Genomic DNA, 18,202 nt, shown 5'->3' with positions numbered 1-18,202 from the left:
TTTGTTTTGTTTTGAATAGTCTTTTAGCTTAATGACAAGATCATATTTGGTTTGATCACAACACAATTGTAATAAATAACTCCAAACATTTTTGAGTCATTTCTTGTTGTTTTAAGGAAACAATAACCATTTTTTTTTTGGATTAATTTTAAGGGAGTTGATAATTCTTAGTTTACTATTAAAATTTTATTTTTGGATTAATTTTTTCCTCTGCTTTTTGGCTTAATCTCTCTCTTAACTATGTAGTAGAAGGGTGAGTCATGAGTGAGATTTCTTATTAGTGATTTTAGTTACTGAGTTGCATTATTGGGTTGTTTGGATTCAAAGAAAGTGGCCATGAAATTATATATATATATATAAATATATATTTTGCTGGTGTTTAATTTAAATAGTTATATTAGTTTATTATGTTATTATATATTAATGTAGATCTTATAGGAGACTGCTAGTTGTATAAATATATAGGTTTTAACTACTATTTTTAAGTTCTTGTCTTCTGTTTTTTCATTCAACAACTCTTATTACTACTAAAAACAAGTTACATAACTGATAATTTTTTAACCACAATATAAATTTTTTTTGTGACTAAATGTGACTTTTAGTCACAACAAAAAAATTATGTGACTAAAACATGATATTTACATACAAGTTGTTACTAATTTAGTTTTGATAACAATAAATACTGTGACTAAAAATATATTTAGTCACATTAGTCACAACAAATTATTATTTTTGTGATTAATATATTTAATTACAGATTATTTTTTTGTGGTTAATTATAGATTTTTTGATCACAACATTAGAATGATAATTTATAATTAGTCGCAATTTTTTTACTTTTAAGATTTTTTATAGTATATGTAATTTGACTTTCTAAAAAATTGCTTCTAATCTATATGGTAAAGAGGGATGTCCTGCATCCCAAGTTCTCCATCAATTTGGGACTATTTAGATTGGTTGGAAAGCTCGCAAAGCTGCCACCTAAGAGCGCTCTCGAATTCTTAATAGCTTTTTTATTTTATTAGTAAATACCATTTTGGACCTTGTGTTTTGCAAAAGTTACAGATTGGACCCTGTATTTTGTTAAATGACAAAATGGACCCTGTATTTTCTAAAATAGTAAAAATAGGACCCTGAGCTTAATTTTTGACAATTTTTTTTTAATACAACCAACTTGAAGACAATGCTTAATACGAACAGATACAAAAAATGTAAACAGTTTTGTCATAGCACTTTTAGATCGGATTATAATTAAACTTTATTTTGACAAAAAATCAATTCAGGGTCCTATTTGTACTATTTTAGAAAATACATGGTCCATTTTGTCATTTAACAAAATGCAGGGTCCAATTGGTAACTTTTATAAAACAGAAGGTCCAAAATGGTATTTACCCTTTTAAAATACATCATTAAAATTTTACTTTTTTTTTTTATTTTACATTATACCATACATCACTTTTTTACAATACATTACTAAAACTTTACTTTTAAAACAAAAATATTTTATTCATTTCAAATATATAATGTTAATATATACACGTGTATCCCAATACAAAAATAAATATTAAAACCCAAAACAACTAATAAAATATGTTTAGAGTAATGAATATCATTTTATAAATGTAGAGCCTGAATAATATATTTTAAAGAAATTTTGAAATAAAGGAGTTTAAAACATCTGTTGTAGTATATTTTTAGTACGGTTATTTAAATTTTTTAAAATTTTATATTTTCATATTTTATAAAAGTTGTTGTGAGTGATTTGATATGTTATGAATGATGAATAGAAGTATGAACATTATTTTCTTCTTTCGATATATACAAATAAAATAAAATAAACAAGATAATTATAATTTTGACGTTTCAAAAAATTTATAATATTTTTTTTGTGTGTTTATGGATTATACTTCAAGAAATCAAAATAACAAAAATAAATAAATGTTTTTGATTCCACTTAAAATTCCTACTTGAGTTTATTTGACAATTTCTTTATTGGAAAAATTGAACTATGTAAGTTTTTAAACATTAATGAAATATATAATTTTTAATGGAAAAAATACAAATTTTGTAAGAATAAAAATAAAAATACAAGTTTTAAAAGGATATAGATAAAAATATGTAAAGACATAAATAAAAAAAATCTATTTTTATGAGGTTAAATTGTACAGTACCTAAAAATTTATATATAAAATTTATATGAACAAAAAGTTGAGGGAAATAAATGATCGCACATATGACCCTCTGCCACTGGGGAATTGGACTAAATTGAATTTGAATTTTTGTGCAGATTGAATTAGATCTAAAATATGAAATATGCACTTAGTGCAGATTGAATTGAATGAACATCCTTAATTATTAGTACTAATGTACTATTAGAGAAATGCTAAAATACATTAGTGATGTTTAGCACTTTCTAAAGCGTCACATTACTATTGGTACTGTTGGATAAATTCCCATACTATTGTCCCATAAATAAAGTTACAAGGAAAATAAATTAGATCTATTTACAAAGCCTCAACAGACCATTATAACTCATAGAGTTGTCGGTTCTGTTGTCATAGGCCTAGATCTTTATTTCTCTTTACAATATGAAGAAGCAAACAAAATATCTCAAGACTCTAACAAACTTTCAGCTTTACAAGGAAAATATCACAACAGAATATATCTATTTCTCAAATTCTCGAACAACACAACCCAGCAACAAACAATATTATAAATATGAGGTTCAACCTTCTCATTTCAGCAAGAGAACCATTTCGGCCCAGCAGAAAAATAAAGGCAGTAGCCTTGTGTTTCCTTTGTAATCAACCTCAGAAACAAGAAAAGAAAAAATAGAGAGTTAGTGAGAGATATTGTAAGGAAAATCAAGAGAAATAAAGTGAAGGAAAAGAGAGATTACCTGCTAGCTTTTGTGGCATGGAATCTCCATAACTTGTAACCGGTTTTTGAGATTCATAGTGAGATTCAAGCAACTTTGAGGGTCGCTTGACGGAGACGTACCTCTGATTTAGAGGGAACTCCGAAATCAATTGTTGTGGTGTTTTTTATTCTTTTTCCTTTCTTTGGTTTTATTTTTCGTTGGTATTTATGGTTTGGTTTTTGTTCTTAGTCTTTGCGGAGTTTTAAAATCTAGAACAAGAGAAAGAGGAGATAAGCTTGGGTGTCTCGAGGCGGTTTTATTTACGCGGTAAGAAGGTTGAAGGGAAGGAGAAGAGGAAGCTCGGTGGATTGTTATTCTTTGAACAAGAAGAAAGAAAGGAAGAAGGTGCTTTCGGGCAGGCGATGGGAGAAGGAGGAGAAGAAGCTTGCTAGGGTTTTGCTTCTTTGTTCAAAGAAAGGAGAAGAAAGAGAGAAGAGGAGTGAAGGAGGCGAAACTGTGAAAGGGAAAAATGGCGGTAGGTTTTCATAGAAAGAGAAAAGATTGGTTTTATATTGCGATTAAATGCAATAGGGTTTTGAAAAGTAGATGCGAAATTCAAAAGGGGCATATTCGGTTTAGAGAAAGGCATATTCTCTTTGGATCCGCACAAAGAGAAAAGACGACTTTGCCCCTATTTTTTTTTTTTTTAGGTGTTGGTGTAGGGGCGGTTTTCGGAATTTCGTGATCTCCTACAGTGGTATCAGAGCTCGGGGAAGCAAGAAGATTGAACAACACCTGGAAACAACGTCAAGAAACAAGCAAGATCATCAAAACATTGAAGAAGCAAAATCTGAAATTATCAAGAAGTTGATAAAAAAGGAAAACTCTAACCTAAACTTTGTCTTGTTACATTCTTACTTTTATTATCTTGTTATAACAATTAAACATGAGTAATATTAGAGTAGATGTTGACAAGTTTGATGGATCGGGGGACTATAGGATTTGGAGGAAGAAGATTAGAGCTCTTCTTGCTCATAACAAATTACTTAGGGTTCTTAGTGAACTATAGAATGGCCGAGAAAATACTTCTAAATCTACACGAAGAAGAACTTTCTTGGCGCTCTTGGTTTAATCATTTTTAACTTGTCTGATGCTATTATCGGGTTAGTTGATAAAGAAGATACACCGGCAAAAATATGGAAAAAGCTTGAAGATCGATTTGAAAGAAATCTTTAATCAACAAGATCTTTCTTAAAGAAAGGATCTTTGGTTTCAAGATGAGCACTAGCAAGACTCTTGATGAAAACTTAGATGAATTTCTAAGGTTACATATTGAATTGGCTAATTCTGGTGAAAATGAGGCTTTAAGTGATGAGAACCAAGCCATCATCATCTTAAACTCATTACCCGAATCCTACAAAGAAGTGAAGAATGCCATTAAATATGGTAGGACGAATTACTTTAGAAGAAGTAATTTCGGCCTTAAAGTCAAAAGACTTGGAGATCAAGAAATGAGAAGCATGGAGGTTCTAATGGAGAAGTAAACTTCAAAGATGAGGAGACCCAATCAAAGAAAACATGGACACTACAAAGTAAAAGTCACGGCGAGAGATCACCACGAAAGGAAAGAGTCACAACAAGGGAAGATCAAACTCAAAAGAACCAACTGATCCTACGGGATGCTACAACTGTGGCAAGCCAGGGCATTTCAAAAGAGATTGTTATTTTCTAAACAAAGGCAAACCAAATAAATATAAAGGACAGGGAGAAAATTCTAACTCTAGACCTAATTTTTCTAAAAATAACCAAGCTAATTATGGTGATGGTTATGAAAGTGTTGATAGTGGTGAAGTATACATTGATGCATCATCTTTTTAAAGATGATTGGATTTTAGATTCAAGTTGTACTTTTCATATGACTAATGACAAGAGTTATATGTTTGATTACAGGGAATCTAAAGGAGGAAAAGTGATCCTTGGAAACAATCAGACATGTGAGATTAAAGGCTCGGGATCTATCAGATTTAAAATGTATGATGGGATAGTAAGAACTCTAACAGCAGTGAGGTATGTTCCTAATCTCTCTATAAATTTAATTTCTATTAGTGTGCTTGATGATTTGAGTGTTGTGAGTAAGGTAGAGGCAGGTCATATGAAGCTTAGTAGAGGAGTATTAACAATCATGAAAGGAATCAAAAATGGTGAACTTTACTACCTACAAGGCTCTCCTATTTCAAGTTGTAACATTACAACTCACAATGACAAAGAAGATGAGATAGCTACTCTATGGCACAGAAGATTAGGGCATATAAGTGAGCGAGGCTTGCAACTCATGAGTGAGCAACAACTGTTGGGTAAGGATAAAGTGAGTAAACTAGACTTTTGTGAACATTACATACTTGGAAAGCATCACAGATTAAAGTTCACAGCAGGTACTCACAACTCTAAAAGAATACTTGAGTATGTACATTCTGATCTATGGGGTCCTAAAAAAATCAGTACTCATGGTGGCTGTTCTTATTTTTTTATCTATAGTAGATGATTATTCTAGGAAAGTATGGATATATCTACTTAAGAATAAAAATGATGCTTTTACAAAATTCAAACATTGGAAATTATTGGTTGAGAACTTAACTAATGAAAAGCTGAAAACTTTAAGAACTGATAATGGTTTGGAATTTTGTAACAATGAATTTGACCTCTATTGTAAAGAAAATGGCTTGCAGCGACATAGAACGGTGAGGATTACACCTCGACAAAACGGGGTGGTGAAAGAATGAACCGCACCATACTAAACAAAGTAAGGTGTATGCTACTTCGATCGAGGATTATCTCGAGGGTTTTGGGGAGAAGGTTTGCCTTGACGAGCAGTTCACCTAATAAATAGAAGCCCATCGAAGAGCAATTGAAGGTAAAACTCCCGAGGAGAAATGGTCAGGTAAACCACCACACCTTTCTCATTTGAAAGTTTTTGGATGTGCAGCTTATGCACATCAAAGCATAGGAAAACTTGAACCTAGGGCTTTAAAGTGTGTTTTCTTAGGGTACCCCGAAGGGGTAAAAGGATATAGACTTTGGGTAAAGGAAAAGGGGGATTTAAAACTATGAATAGTAGAGATGTTATATTCTAAGAAAATATTTTTCCTTGTTTACCTAATGAAAAGTCTAGTGCAGGAATGGAAGATACTAACCCTGCAGGTACAAACCTAGAAGTTAAAAGCTGGTTCTAATCGGGTGGAACAAAACGAAGACACACGGGAATGGTTCAAGTGGAACCTAACCAAAGCCGGCGGCCCATTAACAATGGTCGGGGAGGAACTGATGCTCGACAAGAGATCGGGGATGAAGGCACCGAAGAGGACCTTACAAACTATCGGTTGACAAGGGACGGTCTAAGAGGACTCCAAAGCCTAATCGGAAATTCGGCTACAACATTTGGAGTGAAGAATTGGCTTATGCTCTTCTAACAGATTTGGAAATGGATGATATGGAACCCAAGACTTATAGTGAGGCATTAAATGGAAAGAATTCTAAGGAGTGGAATAAGGCCATGGATGATGAGATGGGATCTCTCAAGAAGAATAAGACTTGGGTTGTGGTACCAAAACCCAGGGTAAAAGCATTGTGTCTTGTACGTGGTTGTTCAAGCACAAGGAAGGAAGATCTAAAGGTGAGCCTATAAGGTTCAAGGCTAGGCTAGTGGCTAAAGGTTTCACACAAAAGGAAGGTATTGACTTCAATGAGATTTTCTCTCCGTGGTGAAGTATAAAACGATTAGAGTGGTCCTAAGTTTAGCTACTCGAGTTTGACATGGAGATAGATCGGATGGATGTTACCTTGCCTTTCTCCATGGGGGAATTGGAAGAAGAAATATACATGACCCAACCGAAGGGTATGTGAGAAGGAAAACCTAACCATGTTTGTAAAACTGGTTAAGTCCTTGTATGGACTCGAAGCAATCCCAAGCTGAGTGGAATAAAAGGTTTGACACCTTTATGATGAAACAAGGTTTCTCGGAGTTCTTATGATGCATGTTTCTATCACGGAATCGACATCAACACGATCATCTACTTGTTGCTTTATGTAGATGACATGCTTATCATAAGCAAGGAAAGATCTCGAGTGGATGAGATGAAGAAGCAACTCGAAAGGCCGAGTTTGAGATGAAAGACTTGGGGATAGCATCTAAGATGCGGGTATCACTTATAAAGAGGGACGAGAAAGTTGGGCAAGTTATTCTTGACACAAGAGGACTACATTCGAAAAGATTATGAGAAGTTTTCAATGAAAGATTCAAAGAAAACTTCTCGGCCAATAACTAGCCGATGCACTTTGACAAAGGAACAATGTCCTAAGAGCGAAGCGAGAAGGAAGCAATGAGTAAAGTGCCTTACTCAAGTGCGGTTGGGACTATTATGTACTTAATGGTTTGTACAAGGCCGGATACGGCCTTTGCCATAAGTACTTTGAGCAAATACATGGCAAATCCGGGAAAGATTCATTGGCTTGCAATGAAATGGGTTTTCAGTGTACCTAGTAGGGACACACAAGGTTGGACTCATCTACAAGCAACGAAGTTCGGCACTAACATAGAAGGATACGGCGATGCCGCTATGCGGGGGGACGAGCAATGAAAGTCTACTTCATCTTACATGTTCCTACTTGGAGGAAATCGTGTGAGTTGGAAAGCCCAACTCCAACCTGTGGTTGCACTTTCAACAGACGAATCGGAGTACATATCAACCACGGAAGCTATTAAAGAAGCCATATGGATGAAAGGACTTTTGACAGAGATTAAGTTACTTAAAGAGGTTCCTTTAGAGTGTACTCGAGGCAGTGTGTACACTTATGTAGGAACCCCGTGTTCCATGTAGAACTAAACATATAGAGATTAAATACCACTTTATAAGGGACAAGGTGACTCGAGGTGAAATACAAGTGGAAAAGTTCTGCGAGAGAACCTTGCGGATATGGGAACTAAGGTGGTCACTCTCGACAAGTTCAAACATTGTATGAACTGTTGGGAGTTGACACGAGATGGTAAATGGACACATATTCAAGCAATGACCCTCAAAGACGGCAACAAGTAAATGAAGCAAAGGCGAGACTGTTTGAATTCTAGTATGGAAATTTAGGTGGAATTTGTTGGATAAATTCCCATACTATTGTCCCATAAATAAAGTTACAAGGAAAATAAATTAGATGCTATTTACAAGCCTCGACGGACCATTATAACTCATAGAGTTGTCGGTTGTTGTCATAGGCCTAGATCTTTATTTCTCTTTACAATATGAAGAAAGCAAACAAAATATCTCGAAGACTCTAACAAACTTTCGGCTTTACAAGGAAAATATCACAACGAAATATATCTATTTCTCAAATTTCAGGCACAACACAGCCAGCAACAAACAATATTATAAATATGAGGTTCAACCTTCTCATTTCAGCAAGAGAACCATTTCGGCCCAGCAGAAAAATAAAGGCAGTAGCCTTGTGTTTCCTTTGTAATCAACCTCAGAAACAAGAAAAGAAAAAATAGAGAGTTAGTGAGAGAGATTGTAAGGAAAATCAAGAGAAATAAAGTGAAGGACAAGAGAGATTACTGTAAGCTTTTGTGGCATGGAATCTCCATAACTATGTAAGGTTTTTGAGATTCATAGTGAGATTCAAGCAACTTTGAGGGTCGCAGCGGAGACGTACCTCGATTTAGAGGGAACTCCGAAATCAATTGTTGTGGTGTTTTTTATTCTTTTTCCTTTCTTTGGTTTTTATTTTTCGTTGGTATTTATATGGTAGTTTTGTTCTTAGTCTTTGCGAGTTTTAAAATCTAGAACAAGAGAAAGAGGAGATAAGCTTGGGTGTCGGAAATTTGGGTTTTATTTCTGCGGTAAGAAGGTTGAAGGGAAGGAGAAGAGGAAGCTCGAGTTTGGATTATTTATTCTTCTTGTGCAACAAGAAGAAAGAAAGGAAGAAGCGTGCTTTCAATGGGCGAGTAGGAGAAGGAGGAGAAGAAGCTTGAGGGTTTTGCTTCTTGTCATTCAAAGAAAGGAGAAGAAAGAGAGAAGAGGAGTGAAGGAGGCGAAATTTGTGAAAGGGAAAAATGGCAGCTAGGTTTTCATAGAAAGAGAAAAGATTGGTTTTATATTGCAATTAAATGCAATAGGGTTTTGAAAAGTAGATCTGAAATTCAAAAGGGGCATATTCGGTTTAGAGAAAGGCATATTCTCTTTGGATCCGCACAAAGAGAAAAAGACAGCTTTGCCCCTATTTTTTTTTTTGACTGTTAGGTGTTGGTGTAGGGGCAGTTTCGGGACTGCTGTGATTTCCTACAGGTACAATTAAATATCGAATTCTATATAATTACATATAATAATTTTTATAAATATCACTAATTAATTGTAAAACATTCAAGATTAAGTATCTAATAATATTAGGTAGACATAATTAATGAGGTAAGAATTGAGAGCTATGTATATTACTATATTTAATAAGCCATGACGTATTTGATGAGCATATACCATAAAATAAAATACTCTTTATCTTTTTAGGGGACATGTAATTAAAATAATACTAATTAAGTTGGTCAACAAACAAAGATTATAATATGTTGAAGATCTTTGAAGTTATGGAGTTCCATTCATATTAAAAACAATATTCTATGGTTGGACCAAACAACTTTGTATTATATTGGGATTAATTTGGTAATTTTAAATATTAATTTTACTTATGCACAAAATGAAGGGGGCTATAACAATATAAGCCATGACGTATTTGATGAGCCATAATATCCACTAAAGAACACAAATAATATTAATGGTCCCATTATTATTTTGTGGAACATTTTAACCAAATAGTATATTAATAAGGCTTATTTTATTTTGGATTTTATATTTTATAAAAATTATTAATTAAAATTATTATTTTGTTACATGATAAAATGAATTCGGTATTTTTTTAAAATACTACAAATAAGACCTTAACTCAATTTTTCAATTTTTTTTTAATATAATCAACTTAAAAAGAATTTCTAACACAAACATATGTGAAAAAACGTAATCAGTTTTGTCATAACATATCTGTATATGATTATTATTAAGTTTAATTTTACAAAAAAAAAAAAAAATCAGTGTACTATTTATTACTATTTCTACTCGTTTGGAACGCCGTATTAGGTCGTATTGTATTGTATTATATTGAATTGGATTATATATCATATTTTTATATAATACTATATTAAACTTTAATTTATACTAAAATATTATATATTTAGGTGTCCATAAAAATTAATATCACGTATAGGTTTACATAAAAATATTGCATAAAATACAATTTAATATAATACAATACAATACAATACGACCTAATACGGCGTTCCAAACGAGCCCTTTTAGTAATAAATAATACAGAGCTCAATTTATCATTCAACAAATCAGAAAGTTCAATCTAATTAACAACTTTTACAAAATATAAAGATCAAAATTGTATTTACTATATAAATAAAGTGTTTAATGTATATTTGTAAGAACATTATCTACTCGAGGAACATGACTGAAAACATTGAATGAAGTAATGAACTAAAGAAGACTTTACATTATTGTATTTTTCTTTGAATAAATGTACATGAAATTTGACTCTTTGGACTATAAAACCTTGCATTTACATATCAATCAAGTCACACCATCTTCCAAATTTCACAAACTTGCTCAATTATTCTTATTACAAATCTTGAGTCTTGGAAAAAAATGGGAGAAAGAAGAGTAATTGGTTGGGCTGCAAGAGACACAACTGGGCTTCTGTCTTCCTATTCATTCAATCTCAGGTGATTTTTGTCTTCATAGTTTAGGGATACCCATGAAAAATTGGATATTAAACCTAAAAAATAATTAATGTTTTTTTCCCAAATGAATAGGAAAACAGGTCCAGAAGATGTAGTGATAAAGGTATTGTACTGTGGAATTGATCATACAGATCTTCATCAAATGAGGAATGAGATTCATTCAACTAATTACCCTTTGGTACCAGGGTAAGAACTCACCATTTTTATACTACAAAAAATCCACTATATTACCATCTCACTATGAAAATTAACTTGAATAGTAAAATTGCTTGTTCTTTGTATTTGTAGTCATGAAGTAGTGGGAGAAGTTGAAGAGTTGGGTTCAGAAGTGAGAAAATTCAGAGTTGGGGACAAAGTGGGAGTAGGCTGCATAATTGGGTCTTGTGGGAAATGCTCTTCCTGCAAATCAAACAATGAAAACTACTGCGCCGATAGAATTTTCACCACCGGCGGCACCTACCCAGATGGAGCTCCCACCCATGGAGGTTTCTCCTCTACCATGGTGGTTCACCAAGCGTAAGCAAAATCTCAAACAAATCATGTTTTTTGTTAGGTATTTATCGAGACTAAGAGCATATCTATGTGTACTGTTCTTGCAGGTTTGTTGTACGAATGCCAAACAAACTAGCACCGGAACAGGCGGCTCCACTATTGTGTGGCGGGGTAACAGCTTACAGTCCTTTGAAACAATTCACTAAAGGGTATTCAAATGAGGATGTGTTGAGAGTTGGAATATTAGGGTTGGGAGGAGTTGGGCATTTGGGGGTTATCATAGCCAAGGCAATGGGACACCATGTGACAGTGATAAGCTCTTCTAGTAAGAAAAAGGAGGAGGCTTTAGAGCATTTGGGGGCTGATTCTTACCTGGTTAGCTCCGACTCGGCAGAGATGGAGGCAGCAGCCGGTAGTCTAGACTACATTCTAGACACTGTTCCGGCACATCACAACATAAAAGCCTACCTTTCGTTGTTAAAGGTTGAAGGAAGGCTAGTGATAGTTGGGGCATCTCCTCAGCCACTTCAGTTTATAGCCAGTGACTTGATTCTAGGTATGTCTATCTATCTTACTTTCACACATCTTTGTCAACAATTCTAGCATTGAAAATCGGTTAAAAGTTTAATCTTCTTGTCTATATAAAATGAAGGGAAGAAGACTATTGGAGGAAGCTTCATCGGAAGCATAGAAGAAACTGAGGAGCTATTAGAGTTTTGGGCAGAGAAAGGTTTGAAGACAATGATTGAGGTGGTGAAGACGGATTATGTGAACAAGGCATTCGAGAGGATGGAAAGAAACGATGTTAGATATAGGTTTGTTCTAGATGTGGCCGGAAGCAACCTCCATTGATGACACTACAACATGTCCTTTCAAAATCTCCCAAATCGCCAACCAAAAGTGCACGAATCTCTTTACTAGAGTTTGTGCACCTCTTGTAGGCGATTTTGACCATCAATATTTTGGTTTTGTCAAAAATAAAAGCATTAAATTCTCAAGTACAATAATAAAGGATCAAGATTTGGCTAAATGCCTACCCTAACTAACCTAACCTAACATTTATACATGGGCACTTTGAATTATTATAAACATCAAGCTTAACACAAATAGAGTGAAATTTAACTGATTAGCTTACTAGAGTAAAATACTAAGTTGTCATTCTTACAGATTCAACTATTCAAGTCATGAATTATACATACAATAATATTTCCAAATGTTATGCAGCATATAACAGTGAGTTACTTCATCATTGTGATTATGAGTAACTTAATGAGTGAATCTCTTTTGGAAACAAAAGAATGAACTAATGCTACTAGTACAACAATTGGAAGGTATATCTACCTGGATTTCGAGTTCCAAAAAAAGAAAAGACAAAAAAGAGTAAGATGGTCATCAAACTTGTCACCGGGGACTAGTTTCAGATTAGTTTCAGTCGTCTTTCCCCTTGCCCTTTCCTTCAACCCCTTTAATGCTATCGTAGGTTGAAAGGAAGAATGTACTCTGGTTTTTCTGCAAAAACCTACACAAAGAAGATCAAGATGAACATTCTGGCATAACGAAATCAATTGGAAATTAGAACGAGTATGAAACTTGAAAAGTGTACGTACTTAAGAAAATCAGTCAGTTTCTGTTGCAAGCGTGTCAGTGTTTCCTCCTCTATGCTTACATACGCCAATAACTCAGGCAACTTAACTGCAACACCAGAAATCTTCATAATCAGATTAAAATTCCAAATATGAAGTACACAAATCAAAGACATAGTTTACTTTCGGGAAACCCATAGTAACTTGAATAATCTCAGTAGTATGGCATGCAGGACATATTTTGAATCCATTTGAAGCATACCAAAGAGTCTTAGCAAATGTTCGGCGCCATATATGTTTGATGGAGACATATCATCTAGGACAACATCCTGAAATTGCTTGCGCTCTTTCTTATATAAGAGCATAACTGGAAGTGCTTTATCAAAGTAACATCTTATTCCTTTCAAGATTTCTGCTAAGGAATCAGACGTCCTGTATTCAAGAGAAACAGAGTACTTGAATCGTTAGTATTGCAGGGTGAAACTCCAAACTACATCCCAGGATCCAATTATACCGAAATTATGATTCACAGTAAGAAAGTGTGAAAATTTGAGAGATTAGTAGAGATAGGAGAAAACAATTTATTATTAACAATAATGATTGGACAGTTAGTACTAAAAAAAATACTTATAGAGAATCTAAATGGAAAACTGAATAATGGAATCAACAAGTAAAATTAATGGGAATGTGCACAAATAGCACAAGAGCAAAAACATAATTATAATGCAGCCCTACAAAGTATACTTACGTGTTTTCCTTCTTTGAACGATAATCAAGGTACTTCGATAGAATTTCATCAACCGTTGGCGAACGAGGAAGTTTGACAAGCTACAGAACAGTAAAATGCGTAAATGAAATGTGAAAGTGAAAGAGCATGAAGAGAGAAAAAGAAGATCAGAACTTTGATAGAACCAACTACAGAACTGGCTAAATAATTAAACAAATAATCAGCAAAGTAATTGAAACTGCAAGTCCTACTTATCTCAGGTCATGTAATATTAGTCGAGTAAACATTCATAATTACTAGTTAGACTTGACACTAAGAAGTGTCCTGGCATAACCAGCTCCAATTAGAATGAATTTGCAGAATTCAAGGCAAAAAGTTATAGACTGATTTAGATAGCTCACCAATAACAACTCACTTAATATGATTATGAGTTATTGACACCATAGTGGGTAAGATAATTTCAAATATTAATGAAAAGACAATATGAGAGAAGTGGTTCAACAACTTGAAACATACTTTATCCTGCTGATTAACAAAGTCCCAATCATCTACAAGCTGTTTTCTGAGTGTTGATGGAATTTGAATCTTTACAGACTTCTCCGAAGAAGCACCCTCCTTCTAACAACCATCAAACCACACTTAGTTGTGTTAAAAAAAAGCTAGATCAAAACATTTAGAAATAGCTAAAACAATAGCTTAAGTTTACAGGTAAGACAATCTGTTTATTATCTTGAATATGTTTTCTTTCTTTTTTCAGCTCTCCGATGATGTAATTGTACATGACAAACTACCATTGTATACAAAGAAAAGTCTAGACAAGACAACCAATAAAATAAAAAGAACTAAATTCTAAATCTAAATCAAAATACAAGCCGGACCTCAGCAACTGATTCAGTCTTCCGTTTCTTTGTTTTCACCACTGCAAAAATATTAACATTAAAAAAGGAACCTCTTTAGTATCAACTTTATATGTTTGTAACACAAATAAAAAGATTGGATTCTTGAGGATAAATTTAATATACCAAAAAAAAAACAGTAAATGAGATGAAACTTCTGTGATAATACATACCATTGGTCTTAGTGTCCTCTTTCTCAGCCTTAACATCTAACACAGAAAAAGAAAAAAAATTATAACACAACTAGCACATAAGGAATGAAACAAGGAGACTAAGAAAGTTGCAACAATAGCTGCAAAACATAGAATGAACTCCTACAATTAACTTTTAAAAGAAATAAATAAAAATTTCACTTTGGTAGAAAAATAAAGATGTAATTGAAGAAAACATTTCAAAAAGTGTTACCTCTAGCTACTTTTAGAATAATGAATAATATCATATTAATAGACAAAAAAACAAATTACCAGCAGAACTTTTAGGTCTCGTATGTGCAGAACGTCCCGATTTTACATTCTTGTCCACACCCTGCTTTTTGTCAAGCTCTTGCTGCTTCAACACATTCTCTTCGGTAAGTTTCATCAATCGATCAGCCCCTACCCATTCGTCCCAACTGTTGGCAAGATGTCCAAGCCATAGTAATGATTTCTGTATCCCTTTCCGAAAGGGTATAATTATCAAAATGAAAGCAAATATTTCCATCGAACTTTTAAGCGTCTAGGTACCCCCTGCTCTCTAATATCATAAGTTGGTAGCTCTAGCTTTCTATGACAAGGTTGGTAATATGATAAAGAGAACTGTTTTCCAGCTATAGATATATGATGGATGAATCAATTGCCTGAGTTTAATCACATTTACAATCTCCATTGTTATCTAATCTACCCACCATTGTCTACCTCCTCTCCCATCTAAAATTATAATTCCATCGTTCATGAGCAAAATATACACCAAGTTCTTACTAAAGAGTAACTAAAATTAAAATCCCATTAACTCCTTGTAGAGATAGAGAAAATATAACTAAGATATCCAATGTGTATCCATCCATATCATTCAACTATGAATCTGAGTCCTGAACTTTAAAAACTAAAAAACATTTGATAACAAAGATGACAAACTTACCTTTTATTCCAACCCTGCAAAATAGCAAAACCATACCCACCATTAATATCAAAATCAAAACCCCTTTAGCAAAATTCATTTACTTTCAGAAAGAAAAAGAAAAGGCTTTACAAGATAGTGAACGAAGAATTTCCATTCTTTTTTCATGAGCTCAGCCTTTTGAACCTGTAACAAAGTTACAAAACCTAATCATTGCTTAAAACATATAATTATATCAAAATCAACCCCTAACATGATGAATTTCACTTGAAAAATTTTAAAAAAACAAACTTTTCAAAAGAAAAACAGAAACCCTAAGTACAAAACCTAAATCAAATCCCGAGAAATAATAAGTCAAATTCAAAAGTACCCCTAATTAACTTCAACATAGAAAAAAGCGAACCAAAAGAAAATGAACTCCACTGATAATAATACTAAACCAACAGAAGAATCAAAAGATAGTGAATTAAGAAAAGAAGAGAGAAGTGGGGTTTGTTGCCTTAGCTTCGTAGATGCGAGGACCATGGTAAGCGAGGACCTTCTCACCCTCGGTGTAAAGGCTGGTTTTTGAGGGTGGAGCGTCGCCGCTGGAGGCGTCACCGTCGGTGAGGGAGTCGTCTTTGGATGAGTTTCCCATAACAGTTAGGATTGAGTTGGAACGATTCTCCTGCTCTGATTTCTGACTCGGCTCAACTCAGTCTCTCAGTTCACTTCGACTCGACTCGACTCGACTCGTTTCCCGGTGGTTTTTTCCTTTTATCTCAAATCAAACAACTCTTCAAATTTTAGTTTCGTTTTGGGCCTTAGCAATTTCTTTAGTTGGGCCTTAGCTACTTCTTTAGTTGGGCCTCAGTTTCCTGCTTGGGCCTTGACGGTGACGGTGTATTGGAGAATTTTTATAAGGCTAATTAGGATTTTTGCTCTTGAACTTTGACATGTACTAAATTATGTCCCCTAAACTTTTAAGGTCGTTAAAAATACCAGCTAAACTATTGAGATTGTTGGATTTAAGGACTTTTGTCTAATTTCATTCAATTTTACTATTTCAGTGATTGTTTATGTACTAAACCATGATTCCCAGATTTTAATATCTACCAAATCATGCCCCTCGAACTTTTACATATACTAAATTATGTTCCTTAAATTTTCATTCATGTTAGACTTTTTTACTAAAATTGGAAAAAAGTCCTTAAATCCAACAATCTTAATAGTTCATGGGGCATTTTTAATGACCTTAAAAGTTCAGGGGGCATGATTTGGTACATGTCAAAGTTCAAGGGCGAAAATCCTAATTAGCCTTTTCAAAAATATCTTTTTTTTATCTATTAATCAAAAATATCTTCATATTATATTTCATTGAAATATATCCACTTTTGTGAGTGGGTGGTCCAATATACCCTCACAATTTACTTAAGTCTAGCACATAATCTACATTAACCAAAGGGGTATAATAGGGACATCATCTATAAAAGTTGGTATATCTTAAAGAATATAAAATAAAAATAAAAATTAAATAACTAGATCTATTGGGAGACTCAACCACCAAATAGGTAACTCATCTAAAATAAATGCTCGTTTTGTTAAAGAAAGAGCAGCATTGTTCTTAAATATTTTATAATAATGAGACAAGGATATACTATTAAAAGATTTCTAAATATGAGAAATATGATTAAGTAAAATATTAAATTCATTGAAATGGTTATCTTTTCTTTACTATTTACAGTAAGAACCAACCACGAGCAATTTATAAAACTATTTAAAAAAAAATTATGTATTTTGTAATCTTTTTGCATTTTTTAATTAATTATAAAAAAGTTCCTTAATATTTACTATTAAAAAATGAGCTTTTCTTCAAAAAATATATATATTAAATAAAAAAAAGAACTCAACAATACTACAAAATTGTTTGTGAACCTATAAATGATTAAGAAGATTTCACTTCTTAAATTATTTTACTTTTAAAAACAATTTTTTTTATAAAAATTAGCTAGTGTTTTCATTACTTCAAAATCTAATTTACAATCTAAAAACATCCTCAACTAGAACTAGAAGACCTCACTATAAAAGCAACTTTTTAATTATCTACAATATTAATAACATACTAATTGTTCACGTTTTTATTAAAAAAAAATAAATTATATAATATCTTTTATGATTTATTTGAATTATTTACTTTTAAAAGTAACTACGACAATTTTACTGTTAAATTGTATTTGTAGGACATGCGTGTTTAGGTTCGATGTTATGCTTGAGAGTCTTAATTAGGGTAACAGAACGGGTGGGTTTGACTAGGTTCGAAGTGTAAAAATTACATATCGAACCTGCTTGTTATAGCTAAGAATTTAAAAGGTTTCAAGTCAGGCAAATGTGCAACCTAATCTTAATCACAAGCTCGATCAAGATTGTGGGTAATGTGTCATTGTAAAGATGTATATATATGGATATAACCACGATTAGAGGACTATGATCAATTAAGAGTATAATATATATTTGTAATAACCACTATAAATTCAGCATTTGTTCTCTCATCTTTCAATTCTTTGTGATTCATAATAAACAACATTTTCTTAGTTTTTTATTCACAAAATTCAAAGTCAACATGGTATAAATCATTAATTTATGATCAAGAAGATCTTGTTGATAATAAATAAATAATTTTTATACCATATACGTAGTAGTTTTGCTCTTTATGGTATTCTTAATACATACGCT

At 33.0% G+C, this 18,202-nt stretch overlaps 2 protein-coding genes across 4 annotated transcripts; one reads left to right on the top strand and one right to left on the bottom strand.

The window, feature by feature from the left end:
* Window positions 1-10,519: 10,519 nt before the first annotated feature.
* On the top strand, window positions 10,520-12,711 carry LOC115702751 (probable cinnamyl alcohol dehydrogenase). Its single transcript, XM_030630182.2, has 5 exons — window positions 10,520-10,679; window positions 10,770-10,883; window positions 10,986-11,213; window positions 11,297-11,745; window positions 11,842-12,711. The coding sequence occupies exons 1-5, from the start codon at window positions 10,603-10,605 to the stop codon at window positions 12,039-12,041; spliced, it is 1,068 nt and encodes a 355-aa protein (XP_030486042.2). The 5' UTR covers window positions 10,520-10,602; the 3' UTR covers window positions 12,042-12,711.
* On the bottom strand, window positions 12,302-16,287 carry LOC115702752 (protein MRG1). Of its 3 annotated transcripts, none has more exons than XM_030630183.2 (11): window positions 15,990-16,287; window positions 15,623-15,676; window positions 15,512-15,525; window positions 14,860-15,005; window positions 14,569-14,604; window positions 14,378-14,418; window positions 14,016-14,117; window positions 13,521-13,600; window positions 13,035-13,204; window positions 12,797-12,881; window positions 12,302-12,708 (listed from the first exon to the last, which is right to left on the bottom strand). In XM_030630183.2, exons 1-11 carry the CDS (start codon window positions 16,125-16,127, stop codon window positions 12,618-12,620), a joined length of 957 nt encoding a protein of 318 aa, XP_030486043.1. In that variant the 5' UTR covers window positions 16,128-16,287; the 3' UTR covers window positions 12,302-12,617. The 3 variants fall into 3 exon arrangements, with proteins under 3 accessions (XP_030486043.1, XP_030486044.1, XP_060963260.1); XM_030630184.2 differs by having other exon boundaries at window positions 14,016-14,114; XM_061107277.1 differs by lacking the exons at window positions 15,512-15,525; window positions 15,990-16,287 and having other exon boundaries at window positions 14,860-15,048.
* Window positions 16,288-18,202: the final 1,915 nt, after the last annotated feature.

This window comes from Cannabis sativa, chromosome X (assembly GCF_029168945.1).
Source record: "Cannabis sativa cultivar Pink pepper isolate KNU-18-1 chromosome X, ASM2916894v1, whole genome shotgun sequence".
In the NCBI taxonomy this organism is placed as follows: Eukaryota; Viridiplantae; Streptophyta; class Magnoliopsida; order Rosales; family Cannabaceae; genus Cannabis; species Cannabis sativa.
The sequence above is the reverse complement of the archived record's forward strand: the minus strand, read 5'-3'. Positions and strand labels throughout refer to the sequence as shown.

What these genes read in the sequence shown, in the direction of transcription:
- LOC115702751 (XM_030630182.2), top strand. Translation starts at nt 10,603, where the DNA reads ATGGGAGAAAGAAGAGTAATTGGTTGGGCTGCAAGAGACACAACTGGG. An exon ending in AATTACCCTTTGGTACCAGG is followed by an intron (nt 10,884 to 10,985) that starts GTAAGAACTCAC and finishes TTGTATTTGTAG; the next exon opens with TCATGAAGTAGTGGGAGAAG. An exon ending in ACCATGGTGGTTCACCAAGC is followed by an intron (nt 11,214 to 11,296) that starts GTAAGCAAAATC and finishes CTGTTCTTGCAG; the next exon opens with GTTTGTTGTACGAATGCCAA.
- LOC115702752 (XM_030630183.2), bottom strand. Translation starts at nt 16,127, where the DNA reads ATGGGAAACTCATCCAAAGACGACTCCCTCACCGACGGTGACGCCTCC. An exon ending in AGACTGAATCAGTTGCTGAG is followed by an intron (nt 14,118 to 14,377) that starts GTCCGGCTTGTA and finishes GATGGTTGTTAG; the next exon opens with AAGGAGGGTGCTTCTTCGGA. An exon ending in CGTTCAAAGAAGGAAAACAC is followed by an intron (nt 13,205 to 13,520) that starts GTAAGTATACTT and finishes TCTTGAATACAG; the next exon opens with GACGTCTGATTCCTTAGCAG.